Genomic DNA, 13,958 nt, shown 5'->3' with positions numbered 1-13,958 from the left:
GTATGTTAAAATTGAAGGAGAAATAAAATTTTTCTGTGATAACCCATTGCAGAAAATTATGACCACTAAACAATTTCTACAGAGGGTGCTGGGATTGCTGCTTCTACCTCACTGGGTGAAATTGGATCTCTTTAAATATTATACTTCTAGATTAAACTTTATATATATATGTACATATATATGTGTGTATATGTGCATGGATATATATATATGTATATGCATATCATATGTAATGTATTTTAGATTTTCCAGCTTGGTGGAATATATTTCAAAGGATTTCTTTATGATTCTCTGAATTTCCTCAGCATTTTTGGTAATATCCTTATTTATCCCTATTTCTCATTTATCTTTAAGTTTTCCCATCCCTTCTCCATCTACTTGACTTGTCTAGGGGCTTGTCAATGTTGCTAATCTTTAAAAAAAACCTCAACTTTTTGTTTCATTGACTCTTTGTTGGTTTTGAATTGTTTCTATTCCATTACTTTCAGCCTAGGTTTTTAAATATCTCATCTAATTTTTGGAGCTGTTGACTTGTTCTTTTTCTAAGATTTTTATGGCCGCCTGTTTCACAAATTCCTCTTCCCATGTCTCAGGGATCACTGTGGTATCGGGATGGAAAGACTATGGGAACCAGAGGCAGAAGACAAATAGGAAGAAATGGAGTTCTCTGGACAAAACAGAGCAGGTGCACTTATGAATGCAAGTGATTATGACAGTATGTGCAAGCCCTCAATGAAAGTTCAAATCAGACCAACCCCAACATGGAAAGGGACGGTGGATATGAAGTCCCTCCACTAGCCAAGGAGCTGTTGGAAACTAATAAGTGCTCAGAGAAGGGGGGTTCAGCTTTACTTGACAGTCTTGCCCCCTGGGCAACTCAGCCATGATGCAGTGGAAGACCACACATCCAAGACAGAGAGCATAAATTGTACCTGACAGCTAAAAAAAGAGCACACAGAGTTCGGTGAGATGGAGGTGGATCTGGATTTGAGGAAGGGTGAATTCAATCAAAACACACTGTACAAAAATAAAATAAAAACTATTTTAAAAATAATAATACAAAACAGTTGACAAACAATGGTGATAAGAATGTATAGGGAGAGGAATTCTCATTTACTGCTGATGGGCTTGCAGAATGGTACAGTCACTGTGGAAATCAGCCTTAGGCATGAAGGCAACTGCAAGTTTTTTGTTCTTCCTCCCCAGCCATGGTGGTCTGAATGAGAATGGCCCCCATAAGTAACTATGAAATACAATGAAACAAAATATAATAAGATAAACCAAACGCTAATGCATCAGAATGTTTCTGTTGTGTCCAGAGGACTCCATTTCCTCCTATTCATCTACTGCCTCTGGTTCCTATAGTCTTTCCACCCCACACCAATAATAAGTTCATGTTTGGATGCTTGGTTCCCAGTTGGTTTAACTGTTTGGGAAGGGATAGGAGATACGGCCTTGTGGGAGGAGGTGTGTCACTGGGGAGGCTTGAGGTTTCCAAAACCTTGTGCCATTCCCAGTTAGCACTCTTTCTGCTTCATGCCTGTGGATCAAGATGTAAACTCTCAAGCCAGGGGTGATGGCGCACGCCTTTAATCCCAGCACTCAGGAGGCAGAGGCAAGCGGATCTCTGTGAGTTTGAGGCCAGCCTGGTCTACAAGACCAAGTTTCAGGATAGCCTATAAAGCCATAGAGAAACCCTTTCTGGAAAAACAAACAAACAAAAAAAGTAAACTCTCAGCTACTGCTCCACGTTACAGCTTGCTTGCCTCCTGCTGACATGCTCCCTGCTCTGGTGATCATGGACTCATGGACTCTAAGCATCCAGAAGCATGAAGCCCAGATTAAATGCCTTTATTTATGAGTTGCCTTGGTTATGATATCTCTTCACAGCAATAGAAAAGTAACTAGTATACTAGTTGTCTCTTTCAAGTAAGTTTTCATATAGTTGTGAAATAGTATCTTATGTATTCTAGGCATCAAACTTACTATGGTAGCAGAGAATGACCTTGAACTTCTGATTCCCCTGCCTCTCCCTAAATACTGGGATTACAAGCATGCACTGCTGTATCAGTTTATATGGTGGAGGGGACCAGTCAAGCTCTTAACAAGCTGAGCTAAAGGACATCCCTGGGACGAAAGGACTGGACATGTAGCTCTGTAGTGCAGCACTTGTTGAGAGAAAGAGATAGAGAGGGGCAGAGAGACAGACAGAGCTCTGTAATCAATATCATAAACAAAAATTTAAATAGGCTTAATGTGAACACCTGCAACTTAGAACAAATCACTTCCAGAGTAGTATTCCTAACACAGTAGTCGGGCCAACCTAATCACTTGTGCTGTGTTGGGAAGAAGTCTGTGCAAAGGGAGATGGTTTCCTTTTGTAGGGACATGGAGAAAACTAAGTAGTAACTGAGTTTTTACACAGGGCCTAGATCTGCTGTGGTTTGAGGGACAGATAGATTCCTCTGAGTGTGGAGGCACGAGCAATGCCAGGGCTTCTCAACATGTTGGGTTGCAAATCCTTTGGGGGTCACAGATGTTGCTTAAGACCATCAGAAATATCAGAAAATTACATTATGATTCCTAACAGTAGTAAACTTACAGTTATGAACTGGCAATGAAGATCATTTTATGGTTGGGGGTCACCTCAACATGAGGAATTGTATTAAAAGATCATAGCATTAGGAAAGTTGAGAACCACTGAGCCATGCAGACAGTTCAAGTATTTGATTTTCTTAAATTTCAAGAAAAGTTGCTTAATTTCAGCCTGGTGGTGGTGGCACACATCTTTAATCCCAGCACTTGGGAGGTAGAGGCAGGTTGGATCTTGGTGAGTTCAAGGCCAGCTTGGTCCACAGAGTGAGTTCCAGGACAGCCAGGGATGCACAAAGAAACCCTGTATCCCTGTCTCAATAAACAACAACAAAAAAGCCAAACAGACAAACATAAAGCTTAATTTCTGGTTGCTGTTTGATTTCTCAAACACACAATTTATTAACTCCTTAGTTAAGTGTAGAGATGGCACACTGTGTGTGTGAGAGACCTCATCCTCGTAGAGGTGGCCTGCTGTGTGTTTGGCATGGACTTTTGGGAGATGGCAGTGAGGTCATTATTTCAAGGAGCATCTCGTGTTTTCAGGGTGGGGAATGGATCTACTCCAGGGAGGTATTGCTGAAAACAGTCTCTTGAGAGAAGATAAGCTAGGAGTCAGAACCAGAAAGCACCAGTTTCCAAGATGAACATTTCCTGCTCTACACACATATAAGGCTCTTTCCTTTTGTTGTACACATTTAGTCCCAAATAAACACACAGAGGTTTATATTAATTATAAACTGTTTGGCCAATGGCTAAGGCCTCTAATTGGCTCTCTCTTAATTATTAACTTATTTCTATTAATCTGTGTATCTCCACGCTGTCTTGGCTTACTGGTGATGCCAGCTCTTTTGCTCCCTTGTGACTCACTCTCTGCATTCCACTTCTCAGAATTCTCCTAGTCTGGTAGCCCTGCCAATACTTCCTGCCTGGCTACATCCTGTCCATTGGTCAAAACAGCCTTATTCAGTAAACCAATAAGAGAAACATATATTCACAGCATACAAAAGGACATCTACCATAATTTTGTTATTTATTTATTTATTTATTCGTTCATTTATTTATTTATTTGAGACAGGGCTCTCTACTTAGCCCTGCCAATCCTGCAACTCATTCTGCAGACCAGGCGGGCCTTGAACTCAGAAATCTACCTGCCTCTTCCAATGCTGGGACTAAAGGTGTACACAACCATGCCCAGCCCATTTCTCATAACTTAGGTTCACACTGAAGGCAATTGATAACACCACACAGAGATAGGGATATATTTGTTTTATTTATAGTAAAGTTGCAAAATCATTCACCTGTGAAGGACATGCAATTCCTCCTCTCCTTCCTGCTCCCAGATGCAAGGCAGGAGCTGGTGACTACTGTGTTGGCACCTGATGGATTATCTATGGACCTGTCAGGCCCTGGCCATGTGCATTCTTGGGAGGTAGTCAGGCAGATTTGGTAGAGCTTTAAAAAACTAAGTGACACAGAAAGGACACGTAACCAAGAGAGGGGACCTTTCAAAAAATTACTACAGATGGATGTCAAAGCAATTATTTTCTAAAACTAGAAACAAAGAAGGTAAGTATGCTCTCTGTCTTTTCCTCCTGCCCCTTTCCCTTTCTTTCTTTCTTTCTTTCTTTCTTTCTTTCTTTCTTTCTTCCTTCCTTCTCTTCTTTCTTTCTTTCTTTCTTCCTTTCTTTCTCTCTTTCTTTCTTTGGTTTTCCAAGACAGGGTTTCTCTATGTAGCTCTGGCTGTCCTGGAACTCACAGAGATCTGCCTGCCTTTCCCTCCTGAGTACTGGGACTAACGACATGTGCCACCACCACTCAGCTGAGCATGCTCTTTTTCATGTTCACTTGGGCCCAAGGAACCCAACTGGCCTTTACATCCCATTGAACCAATGTCTTAAGACACAGCAATCTTAGCCAGACAGCATTCCCTACCGCATGCCAGATTAGGCAGTTGTACTTTTAAGATCTAATTCTTAGACGGCCACTGGTGGTGCACACCTTTAATCCCAGCACTCAGGAGGCAGAGTCAGGTGGATCTCTGTGAGTTTGAGGCCAATCTGGTCTACAGAGCTAATTTTAGGACAGAAAGAACCTGTCTCAAACAACAACAACAACAACAAAAAACCACCACTACCAATAAAAATCTGATGTATTAACAGAGAAGACAGAGGCCCAATGAGGATAAGATAGGAGAATAAAAGGAGAAATAAGGGGCCACGCTTCAGAAAGGATCTTACCGGTGTGTGGGGGCATGGGGCTAGGGTATGTGTGGACATCCTTTCTAGCAAGTGCTTTAGGAGGGCACTTAGAGTGGGGAGAAAAGCAAGTGCTATTATGACTGCTTTATGGCTTCTGCTATCAGTAAGGCCCTAACTCTTTCCAAGTTTAAATTTATTTAAATTAATTACTTCCTGGCCCCCATTTTAAAGAAGCCAAGCGGTCTGTGTGTCCATGCCTATGGAGAACAATCTGGGACCGGCAAGAAAGTTGGGAATAATCCCTAGGCTGAGGGCTGGAGAGATGGCTCAGTGGTTAAGAGCACTTGCTGTTCCCAGCACCCACATGGAGGCTCCCAAACATCCTAGTTCCAGGGTATTCAAAGACATCTTCTGACCTCCTTGGGCACCAGGTATGAGGAGCACAAACATACATGCAGGTAAAACACTCATACACATCAAAAAACATTTCTTTAAAGACGTAGCCTGAAAGAGTTTTTTCCATCCAGGCTGGTCCCTGCTTTTCAGTCAGCACCTTCAGAGAGACCAAGAGACCACCTGGCTGACCTTCACCAACATACTTTTCTTTTCTTTTTTTTTTTTTTTTTTTTTTTGGTTTTACGAGACAGGGTTTCTCTGTATTGTTTTGGAGGCTGTCGGTCCATCCCAGCCTCGAACTCACAGAGACCCGCCTGCCTCTGCCTCCCGAGTGCTGGGATTAAAGGCGTGCACCACCACCGCCCGGCCAACATACTTTTCTTAAGGAATCCTGGCAAAGAGAAAGGGTTATTTCTAGAGGGGTGACTTAGAAGGGAACAGAGAACTTGGTTGTACATCTGAGTGTGAGCTACAAGGAGTCATCTGAGAGATATGACAGTCCAGAAGGTAAATGACTTATCTTCTCTGATCAGAAATTGGAGAGGAACACCAGCCATGATGCCCAAATGTAATGAACGGAACATTAAAAACAAAAACAGCTATGGGAAGAAGTAGTGGGCGGTAGAGAATGTCTGTAGGAAAAGCAGTTACTATAATGGGGACTAACTTTGTCGAAAGGCATTTTAAGAAAAGGAGGATGGAAGGTGAGGAGGAGGAGGGGACAGGGAGGGGGGAGGTGTCCTCTTGCTTATCCTTCCCAGGGCCCCAGCTTTCCTGGACCTGGATCACAAGCTCTACCCAGCTCCAGCTGTGGAGTGTACAGAAAAACTAGTTCTTCAAGGCATGAGGCTGGTCCCCAGGGCTGTGGCCCTGAAGGAAGCATGTCACAGGAAGGGACAAGCTTGGGCGCTGTGTTTGCTCCTCAGCCCCCACAGGTCCAGGGGTGAGACCCTAAAGTGGAGACACCTGAAACACAGAACATTACAAGTGGGCACGGGTTTTTATTCTCAGTGCATGGCATTGGTTTCTGCTCATCAGCAAAAAGCTTTATTGGTACCAAAAAAAAAAAATTACCCCTTTTAAAACTCGTCTTCCCATGTCAGTGAGACAATGCATTTGAATTACAGATTTGTCAGTTTATAGCACCCCCCAAGAACCATATAAATATAGGCAAAGAACTATACATAGAGCTTAAATAATGTCAATGCAAATACAGACTGGGTGCACTGTTAAGATGAACTGCAAACTATGACAACACACGCTAAGATATGCATTGCTTTGCTATCATCATGTCTGCCATGCAGACTACAGCAGTCCATTTTCTGTTTTTTCCTTTTGTACAAAAATACCAGTGCTCATCATACTAGTTACTGAGAAGAAACTCAAAATTCCTATCTGCATGCCGATTAGAAAAGATGGCATAGATCCATTTGTTGACACATATATGGCATATTTACATATGGCATATATACACATGGGGAGAAAACATGAACCAAAGGCCGATTCAGTTGCAGGGAGCTCACCTCCCTTTGCCTCTCCCAAACAGAAGAAGAAAGGGGATAGCAGACCTAACTGCAGAGCTGAGAAGGCAAACGTTCTGGCTCTGAGCTGAATGGAGGGGAGGGAGGGTGTCTGGTCTACTGAGGAGGAGGCTGGGATGGCTTCAGAGCAGCTGGCATTGTAACTGCCCACCCCCACTGGTGCCATGGGTGGACCCCAGACGTAGAAGGTGGCTGAATGTGCGGACTGCAATGGTACCACAGTAGAGGTAAGGCGAGGGATGGGGAGAAAGGGAAGGATACAGGAGAGGATCCAGGCATATTCAAGCTTGCATACCCCTCTGGATTTTCAGTAGTGAGGTAATCACTCTGATTGATCTGTGTAACTCTCCCCTAAAGCTTGAAGGAAAACAGAATTCCAAACCTGAGGAATCCACGTGTGCCCAGAGGGAGTCTAGCTGGTCTCTCTTACATCTTTTGGGATGGGAGAAGCACTTTAAAGGACAGTGAAGGGCTGTTGAGAAGGACCTGGTCCTCAGACTGCCAGACAGAGCTAGAAGCAACCATTGCTGTATTTGTCTTTTCCAATTTGGAGCTCAGTCTGCTGTATTATACAAAATAGGAAGGTGTCTCAACTCAGATTCATGCACAAAAACTCACTAATGGGACCACTCTAGGGGAAAGAGGGAGTGCAGTAAGCATAAAGAAATGTAAGTCCCACGTCAGAGTTCCCTTGCTGACCAGAAGAGACTCACTGACAACACTGCCAGCTAACTCCTTCAGAACAGAAGTCCAACTGGCCCTCACCCTGGTTACCAACAAGCCTGGCACTCCTCCATGGCAGCACACATCCATGTCCTGACAGTCGAGAAGCCTCTTCCAGTGGTTCCCTCACCACTGTGGGTTCTTACCCATTTTCCTAGGTTTATCAAAAGACAGCTCTAGGATACGTTCTCTTTCTCCCCACCAGACCTCTTTCAAATCCAAAGCACCATTTAGGGGAAACTGTCATCAACTTTTGTCATAGTTACTCACCTTTTGGTGATGTTCCCAGCTCCTGAGAGGTGGGTGGGCAGAGGAGGTGTCGGGCAGTGTTCCAGGTGAAAAGGCACGGGCTTTCCTGGGTAGCAGTGGAGATGCTCGGCGCTGAAGGCTGGAGGAGGGTGTGTGGAAGCGAGGAGAGAGGAGGCAGCAGCTTTCCGGGGAGGGCCCTTTGCTCCTTGACAGAACACTGTCAGGAAGCCTCCTCTTTTGGATGTGTATTTTCAACACTGGAATATTTGCAAAAGTTGGGGGCCTCCTTGGAGGTGGAAAATGTGGGAGACAACAAAACTTAGAATGAGTAAAGTGAAGAGAATGTCAAAGCTGGTACTCGGGCGCCCAGCTGTGGGGAGGTTCCTCAGATCCGATGGATTGGTTCTTTAGCCCTTCCCAAGGCTCCTTAATACTCATTTCCCCAATAATCAGCTCCTTGGCAAATACCCTTGAAAATAGTCTGCTTCAGTGATTTCTGCTCCTAGGCCTGCTCCAAGTTGGTCCTGAAACTCCTCACCCAGCTAGGAGACAGGGTCATGTCCCATTCATTCTTTTGCTACCACCTTAGGCAAGGAGGAAGCTCAGGCCTATGGTAAAAACTATACATTATACATATGCAAGCGTCATGGTCATGGCTGATTTCCCTGGCACTTAAAAACCCAGACACACCCAAGAAGACAGATGGACATTCAGAAGTTGGAACTGACCTGGTGAGAATAGGGAAATATTTCACCAGTTCATTTGCTCCAAAAAAAAAAAAACCAAAAACATTTTAGCAAAGAACTCTGCCTGCCTCTAGAACAAAATGAAAGGTTCTATTGGGGCCAAAGTCGGCTCGATTTTTACATGTCCTTTCCATTCTCTTAATTACCACAACTTCAAAAGAAAAGTAAGAGGAAGGATGATAAGGGTCATATAAGAACCAAAGAACCTTGGGGAGGTCAGACTGAAGGCTAGCAGCCTTAGTATATACATTTTCAAAGTAGGAAAAAATGTTCTAAGAATAATCAGTCTACTGAAATACAAACACGGGGCATTTGTCTGTCCCTGAGCCCACAACTTACCTCGTAAATGGCAGAAACTCATAAAATCTTCAGGTCAGGAAGTGGTGATACATGTGGGAACACTGTGGAGACTGGGTTGGGTGATGCCAGGACGAATGTCATCATTTCTTTAAAAATGACAACTGGTATACCTAAGGAGCAGATCTACCATTACCTGCCCAGGGTTTGACCGAATCCTTGTAGTCTGTGTTCTTGTTTCTTCATGACCAGGTGGGGGTTCTTACACACTTAGGAGCAGCTGACATAACAGTGACAAGTCCCATCATCACCCTATGGGCAGGATAAATGATAAAAGAAATAGGGAGAGTTCGATTGGTAGCAGGGGTGGAGCGAGGACCCCAGAGAACCCTGAAAGCCTCACTGCCATGGCCGGCCTAGTCACCACCGGGAGGAGCCGCAGCCTTTGGGCCAGCCCCAGTCATCACCACGGCAACCATGAGCAGGGAGGCCTAGACCCAGCAGCCGCCCTCAGGGCCGCCTACACCTAGCCCAGCTCCATGGGCAGTGGTGCGGGTAGTGGCAGCACGGGCGGCCTCATATGGGCGGCACCCGCTGGCGGGGACAAGGTCATTGCAAGGAAGGTTTTGGGAGCAGTAAAATGGTTCAATATAAGGAACGGATACGGTTTCATCAACAGGAATGACACCAAGGAAGATGTATTTGTACACCAGACTGCCATAAAGAATAACAACCCCAGGACGTACCTTCGCAGTGTAGGAGATGGAGAGACTGCGGAGTCTGATGTTGTTGAAGGAGAAAAGGGTACGGAGGCAGCAAATGTTACAGGTCCTGGTGGAGTTCCAGTTCAAGGCAGTAAATACGCAGCAGACCGTAACCATTATAGACGCTATCCACGTCGTAGGGGTCCTCCACGCAATTACCAGCAAAATTACCAGAATAGTAAGAGTGGGAAAAGAAGGAGGAATCGGAGAGTGCTTGCTCCTGAAGGCCAAGCCCAACAACGCCGGCCCTAGCGCAGGCGAAGGTTCCCACCTTACTACTTGCGGAGACCCTATGGGCGTCAGCCATACTGTTCCACCCCTCCTGTGCAAGGAGAACCGATGGAGGGTGCTGACAGCCAGGGTGCAGGAGAGCAAGGTAGACCAGTGAGACAGTATGTATCGGGGTTACAGACCACGATTCCGCAGGGGCCCACCTCGCCAAAGAGAGCCTAGAGAAGAAGGCAATGAAGAGAACAAGGAAATAAAGGAGATGAGACCAGGGTCAGCAGCCACCTCAACGTCGGTATCGCCGCAACTTCAATTACCGATGCAGACGCCCAGAGCACACTAACCACAAGATGACAGAGACAAAAGCAGCCGATCCACCCTCTGAGAATTCGTCGGCTCCCGAGGCTGAGCAGGGCGGGGCTGAATAAATGCCTGCCTACCATCTCTACCATCATCCGGTTTGGTCATCCAACATGAAGGAATATGAAATTCCAGATACACTAGAACTATCTGCATTATCTATGCAGCATGTGGTTTTTATTATTTTTACGTAAAGATGTCTCTTTTTAGTAATGACAAACGTATTTTTATTTAAAGGTCTTGTTTTTCTCAATATACCTTTAATAGTTTTTAAATTGTTTTATATCTGGTCAAGTTAAGATTTTATTATTACTTCAATTTTAAATAGCTTGCTTGCTTCACTTGTCAATCCCAGTTCCCTCTCCCTCCCATCCTCCTGTACCTCCCACCGTGCCCCCCAGCCTCCCACCCTATCCTTACTTCCTTCCACATAGGGGATATCCAGAGTCTGTCATTTCGCTCAGGGCAGGGTCCAGGCCCTCCCCTAAGAGTTCAGGCTGAGAGAGCATCCCTCTTTGTGTTATGGACACAGAAGTCTGTTTGTATGCCAGGGATAAACACTGATCTACTGCCCAGGGCCCTGTGGGTTGCCCAGTCCTCCTCACTGACTCTCAGCTGTCGGTCTGGGGTTCAAGAGCTCCCCCTTGTCCAGATCAGCTGTCTCTGCTGGTTTTGCCAGCCCATTCTTTGCCCATTTGCTCATCACTCCTCTCTGTCACTGGGTTCCAGGGGTTCAGTTCAGGGTTTAGCTGTGGGTATCTGCCTCTGCTTCCATCAGTCACTGGATGAAGGTTCTAGGATGGCATATAAGGTAGTCGTCAAGTTCATTATCAGAGATGGGCATTTAAGGAAGTCTCTCCACTATTGCTTAGCTTGCCAGTTGGTGTCATCCCTTTAGATCACTAGAGGTCTCACTGGTGTCAGATCTCTCTTCAAACCTATGACTCCCTCTATTATGGTATTTCTCAGCCTGTTCTCCCCTATTATACCCCCACTCAACCTTCCTGTTCCTCCATGACCTACTCTCTCCTCCTCTTCTCCCCCTCTCTTCTTCCCAGCTCCCACTGGTACATTTACACAATGAAGTACTACTCAGCAGAATAAAACAATGGAATCTTGAAACTCGCAGGCAAATGGATGGCACTAGAACATCCTGAGTGAGGTAACCCAGTCACAAAAAGACACACATGGTATGTACTAACTCATATATGGATTTCAGACATAGATCAGGGGAGTGCCAGTCTGCAATTCCACTGACAGAGAGTCTGGGAAACAGGAAAGAACCTAAGAGAGATATGCATGGTACTCCAGAGAAGAGGAATGAGGCAAGATCTCCTGAACAGATTGGGAACACGGTGGGGAGTGGGGGAAGTGGGAGCTGGCAAGTTGAGATTTTAAAGAACTTCGTTTTTAATTTGTAATAAAAGTTTACAACTTGATATTTTCAAAAAAAGTCAACAAACTGTAAGCACCTGTTAATAAAGGTCTTAAATAATAAACAAACAAACAAACAAACAATAGGGCAAGCAGGGACTGGAATCGGGAGAATGGGAGTTCAAACTGATGTCTCCAGGCTTTGCAGAGGGCTGTTGGATTGGGAGGCAACGATTTGCACTTGGTTGCAATCCATGGCACTGTTGTTTCTGTTGTCATATGGAGTGGCCTCACTATATAACAGGAGCACCCTAGTCCCCCACCTTAGGAGCCGATTCAGGATCTCCCTCTTGATCATCCTGGAATGTCTGTGGAGACTCATTATCTGCGTTGTATTCAGGCTGGGTCATGAATTGGTGGATGGAGAGTTCGTTCCTGGGTTTATGGAAATTATGGAGCACTCTGACCACTTTGATCTATACCAGGTGAACAAGAAAGAGGATGAGAAGACAGGGAAGTGAGAATTAGCAAGCAGAACAAGAAAAATGAGTGGTTTAAGGAAAGTAACAAAACCCCAACTATGAAACACAATGGCTCAACAACCCAAACCACCACACGCCTCAAATCTCAAGCACAAGGTGTGAGTGAGTGAGGCAGACAGGAGGGCATTTCAAAGGGTGCATTCAAAAAAGTAGCACAAAGCAAACAGCATTCCCAAACAATCCACTCTGAAAATGAAATCAAACCAAGAGACTCATTAGATCTTTTGATAGAGGCCAGCGTGTTGGAACTAGGTTACATTAACAGACAATCCACACAGGTGGGTTTCTGTGTTGAAGCCAAACCTTTTGTGAGTGTGGGATGGGAGAATTGCACACTGCGGCTTTGTTATCTGTTAAACCCCATCAAAGAGCCGACATTCACCAATCTGCACACAATAAACACTGGGTGACAAGTGACCGTGGGTACTGCACAGCCAGGCACACAAATCAATCTTCATTCCGCAGCATGCAGGAAATTAAGTCCCCAACTGTTCAGTCAGAAGACATGCACATGTTTGTACCCCCACAACCTCCACTGTGTCTCTTCCCCTCAAAAGCAGAGTTCCTCCTCTCCATACCCTCTTCTAGAAGACGCAGATAAAGCACAGGGTGTCAAAAGAAGCCTTGCCCTGCCTACGGAAGAAGGTTCAGGGTTCACCATTCAAGTGTACATCCATGTCTGATCCACAGCCATGTTGCCCAAACCCAACGTGTAAATTCATGCTGTTGCCCAGCCATGTGCATATTAGGCAGAGAATATGACCTTGTGTGAAGAAGCGATGACCAGGAGAGAAACTTGATCCAGGAAGCCGGTTACCAATGACTGACTTCTCTGACAGGACAGTTGAAAAGAATGAAGAAAGGAGACACTTTGCAGTGTCCCTGGGTAGACAAGCAAACACACTGCCCTGTCAGTCTTCATTTTACCACATAGAAGAAGGGACTCAAGCTGTCAGGAGCCCAGAGAAGACCAATTGCAATAAATCCCTGGGGAAGCTTTTGCTTAATCAGAGCATCAACTTGTTAGGATTTTTGTTGTTGTTGGGGGAAGTGGTCAGTCCTACTCTGGTTCAGATACAGTCTCCCTCATAAAAGAAACGAGGGGGATGCAGAAATTGTTAAGGTTGGGAGAAGGTTAAGTAGTAATGGGTGGTGGTTTAAGAGTCTCTTTTAGTCTTCTGCTGTTTAAATAAAAAATATATATCCCTGGAGAAGAAGCAAGAGTGTGGAGCACACACAGTTAGCCAAATAAACCAGCTGGGTTTTCTGTCCCAGGACTTCTCACCACTTTAAGATCCTGCAAAGACGTTGCCTATGGCAGCCTCACCATCAGAACTGTGGCTCTCTCTCCTCTATAGCCTACAGAGTCACCCATGACTGAGCGTTCAGAGCTTAGAAGGCAAGGGACTCTGCCACTCTACAGTCAGTTCAACACAGCAGCATACAGACGTGTAAAGGCGTCAGGGACCTGGTGGAGTGACAGTGAGGGCCACTTGCCACTTTCTATCCGCTGGCTAATTTCACCAGGCTGGTTGCCCTGCTCAGATCTGTGCGAGATGGGGCAGAGTGGAGCCTACCTCTAACTTCTGTGTGGTCCTAAGTTTTCTGTAATCTATACTTGAAATATATGAGAAAGACAAGTTAGGTTAAGCGAGCTTTAACTCAATACCCTCTCCCTTAGCCCTGGTATAAATAGTCTGACCAAGGGATAGGTCGAAAACTACCTCTCTTTGGTAGGTATTGTAGCAGTATTTTTATCTTCTATTGTCATCTTTACAGAGTCATATAGGAGGGCAGGGACCTTTATGCCTCTAGTTTATTATCCAGTGATTTTTAAATTTGTTGCTTCTAGGGTTTTTTCCTTTCATTTTTAAGCAACTGGACACTTCACTGCAACAATTTTATGTGAAGTCCATTATAAAAGGAGTTGATTTGTGAAAGTTAG

At 44.9% G+C, this 13,958-nt stretch overlaps 1 protein-coding gene across 12 annotated transcripts in view; it reads right to left on the bottom strand.

Moving 5' to 3' along the window:
• Positions 1 to 5,856: 5,856 nt before the first annotated feature.
• Positions 5,857 to 13,958, bottom strand: part of LOC121138665 (plasma membrane calcium-transporting ATPase 4) — a 34,454-nt gene continuing 26,352 nt past the window's right edge. Inside the window, exons 13-17 of one of the 12 annotated variants that reach the window (XM_040741314.1) lie at positions 12,777 to 12,845; positions 11,795 to 11,947; positions 9,492 to 9,958; positions 7,724 to 9,057; positions 5,857 to 6,155 (exon numbers count right to left, since the gene is read on the bottom strand). In XM_040741314.1, the coding sequence (XP_040597248.1) occupies positions 9,809 to 9,958; positions 11,795 to 11,947; positions 12,777 to 12,845 (372 nt within the window). In that variant the 3' untranslated portion in view covers positions 5,857 to 6,155; positions 7,724 to 9,057; positions 9,492 to 9,808. The other 11 variants (XM_040741313.1, XM_040741315.1, XM_040741312.1 and 8 more) reach the window with 11 other exon arrangements.

Source organism: Mesocricetus auratus, unplaced genomic scaffold, assembly GCF_017639785.1.
Source record: "Mesocricetus auratus isolate SY011 unplaced genomic scaffold, BCM_Maur_2.0 contig_6311_pilon_obj, whole genome shotgun sequence".
In the NCBI taxonomy this organism is placed as follows: domain Eukaryota; kingdom Metazoa; phylum Chordata; class Mammalia; order Rodentia; family Cricetidae; genus Mesocricetus; species Mesocricetus auratus.
Note: the sequence above shows the minus strand (reverse complement) of the source record. Positions and strands in the feature narration are given on the sequence as shown.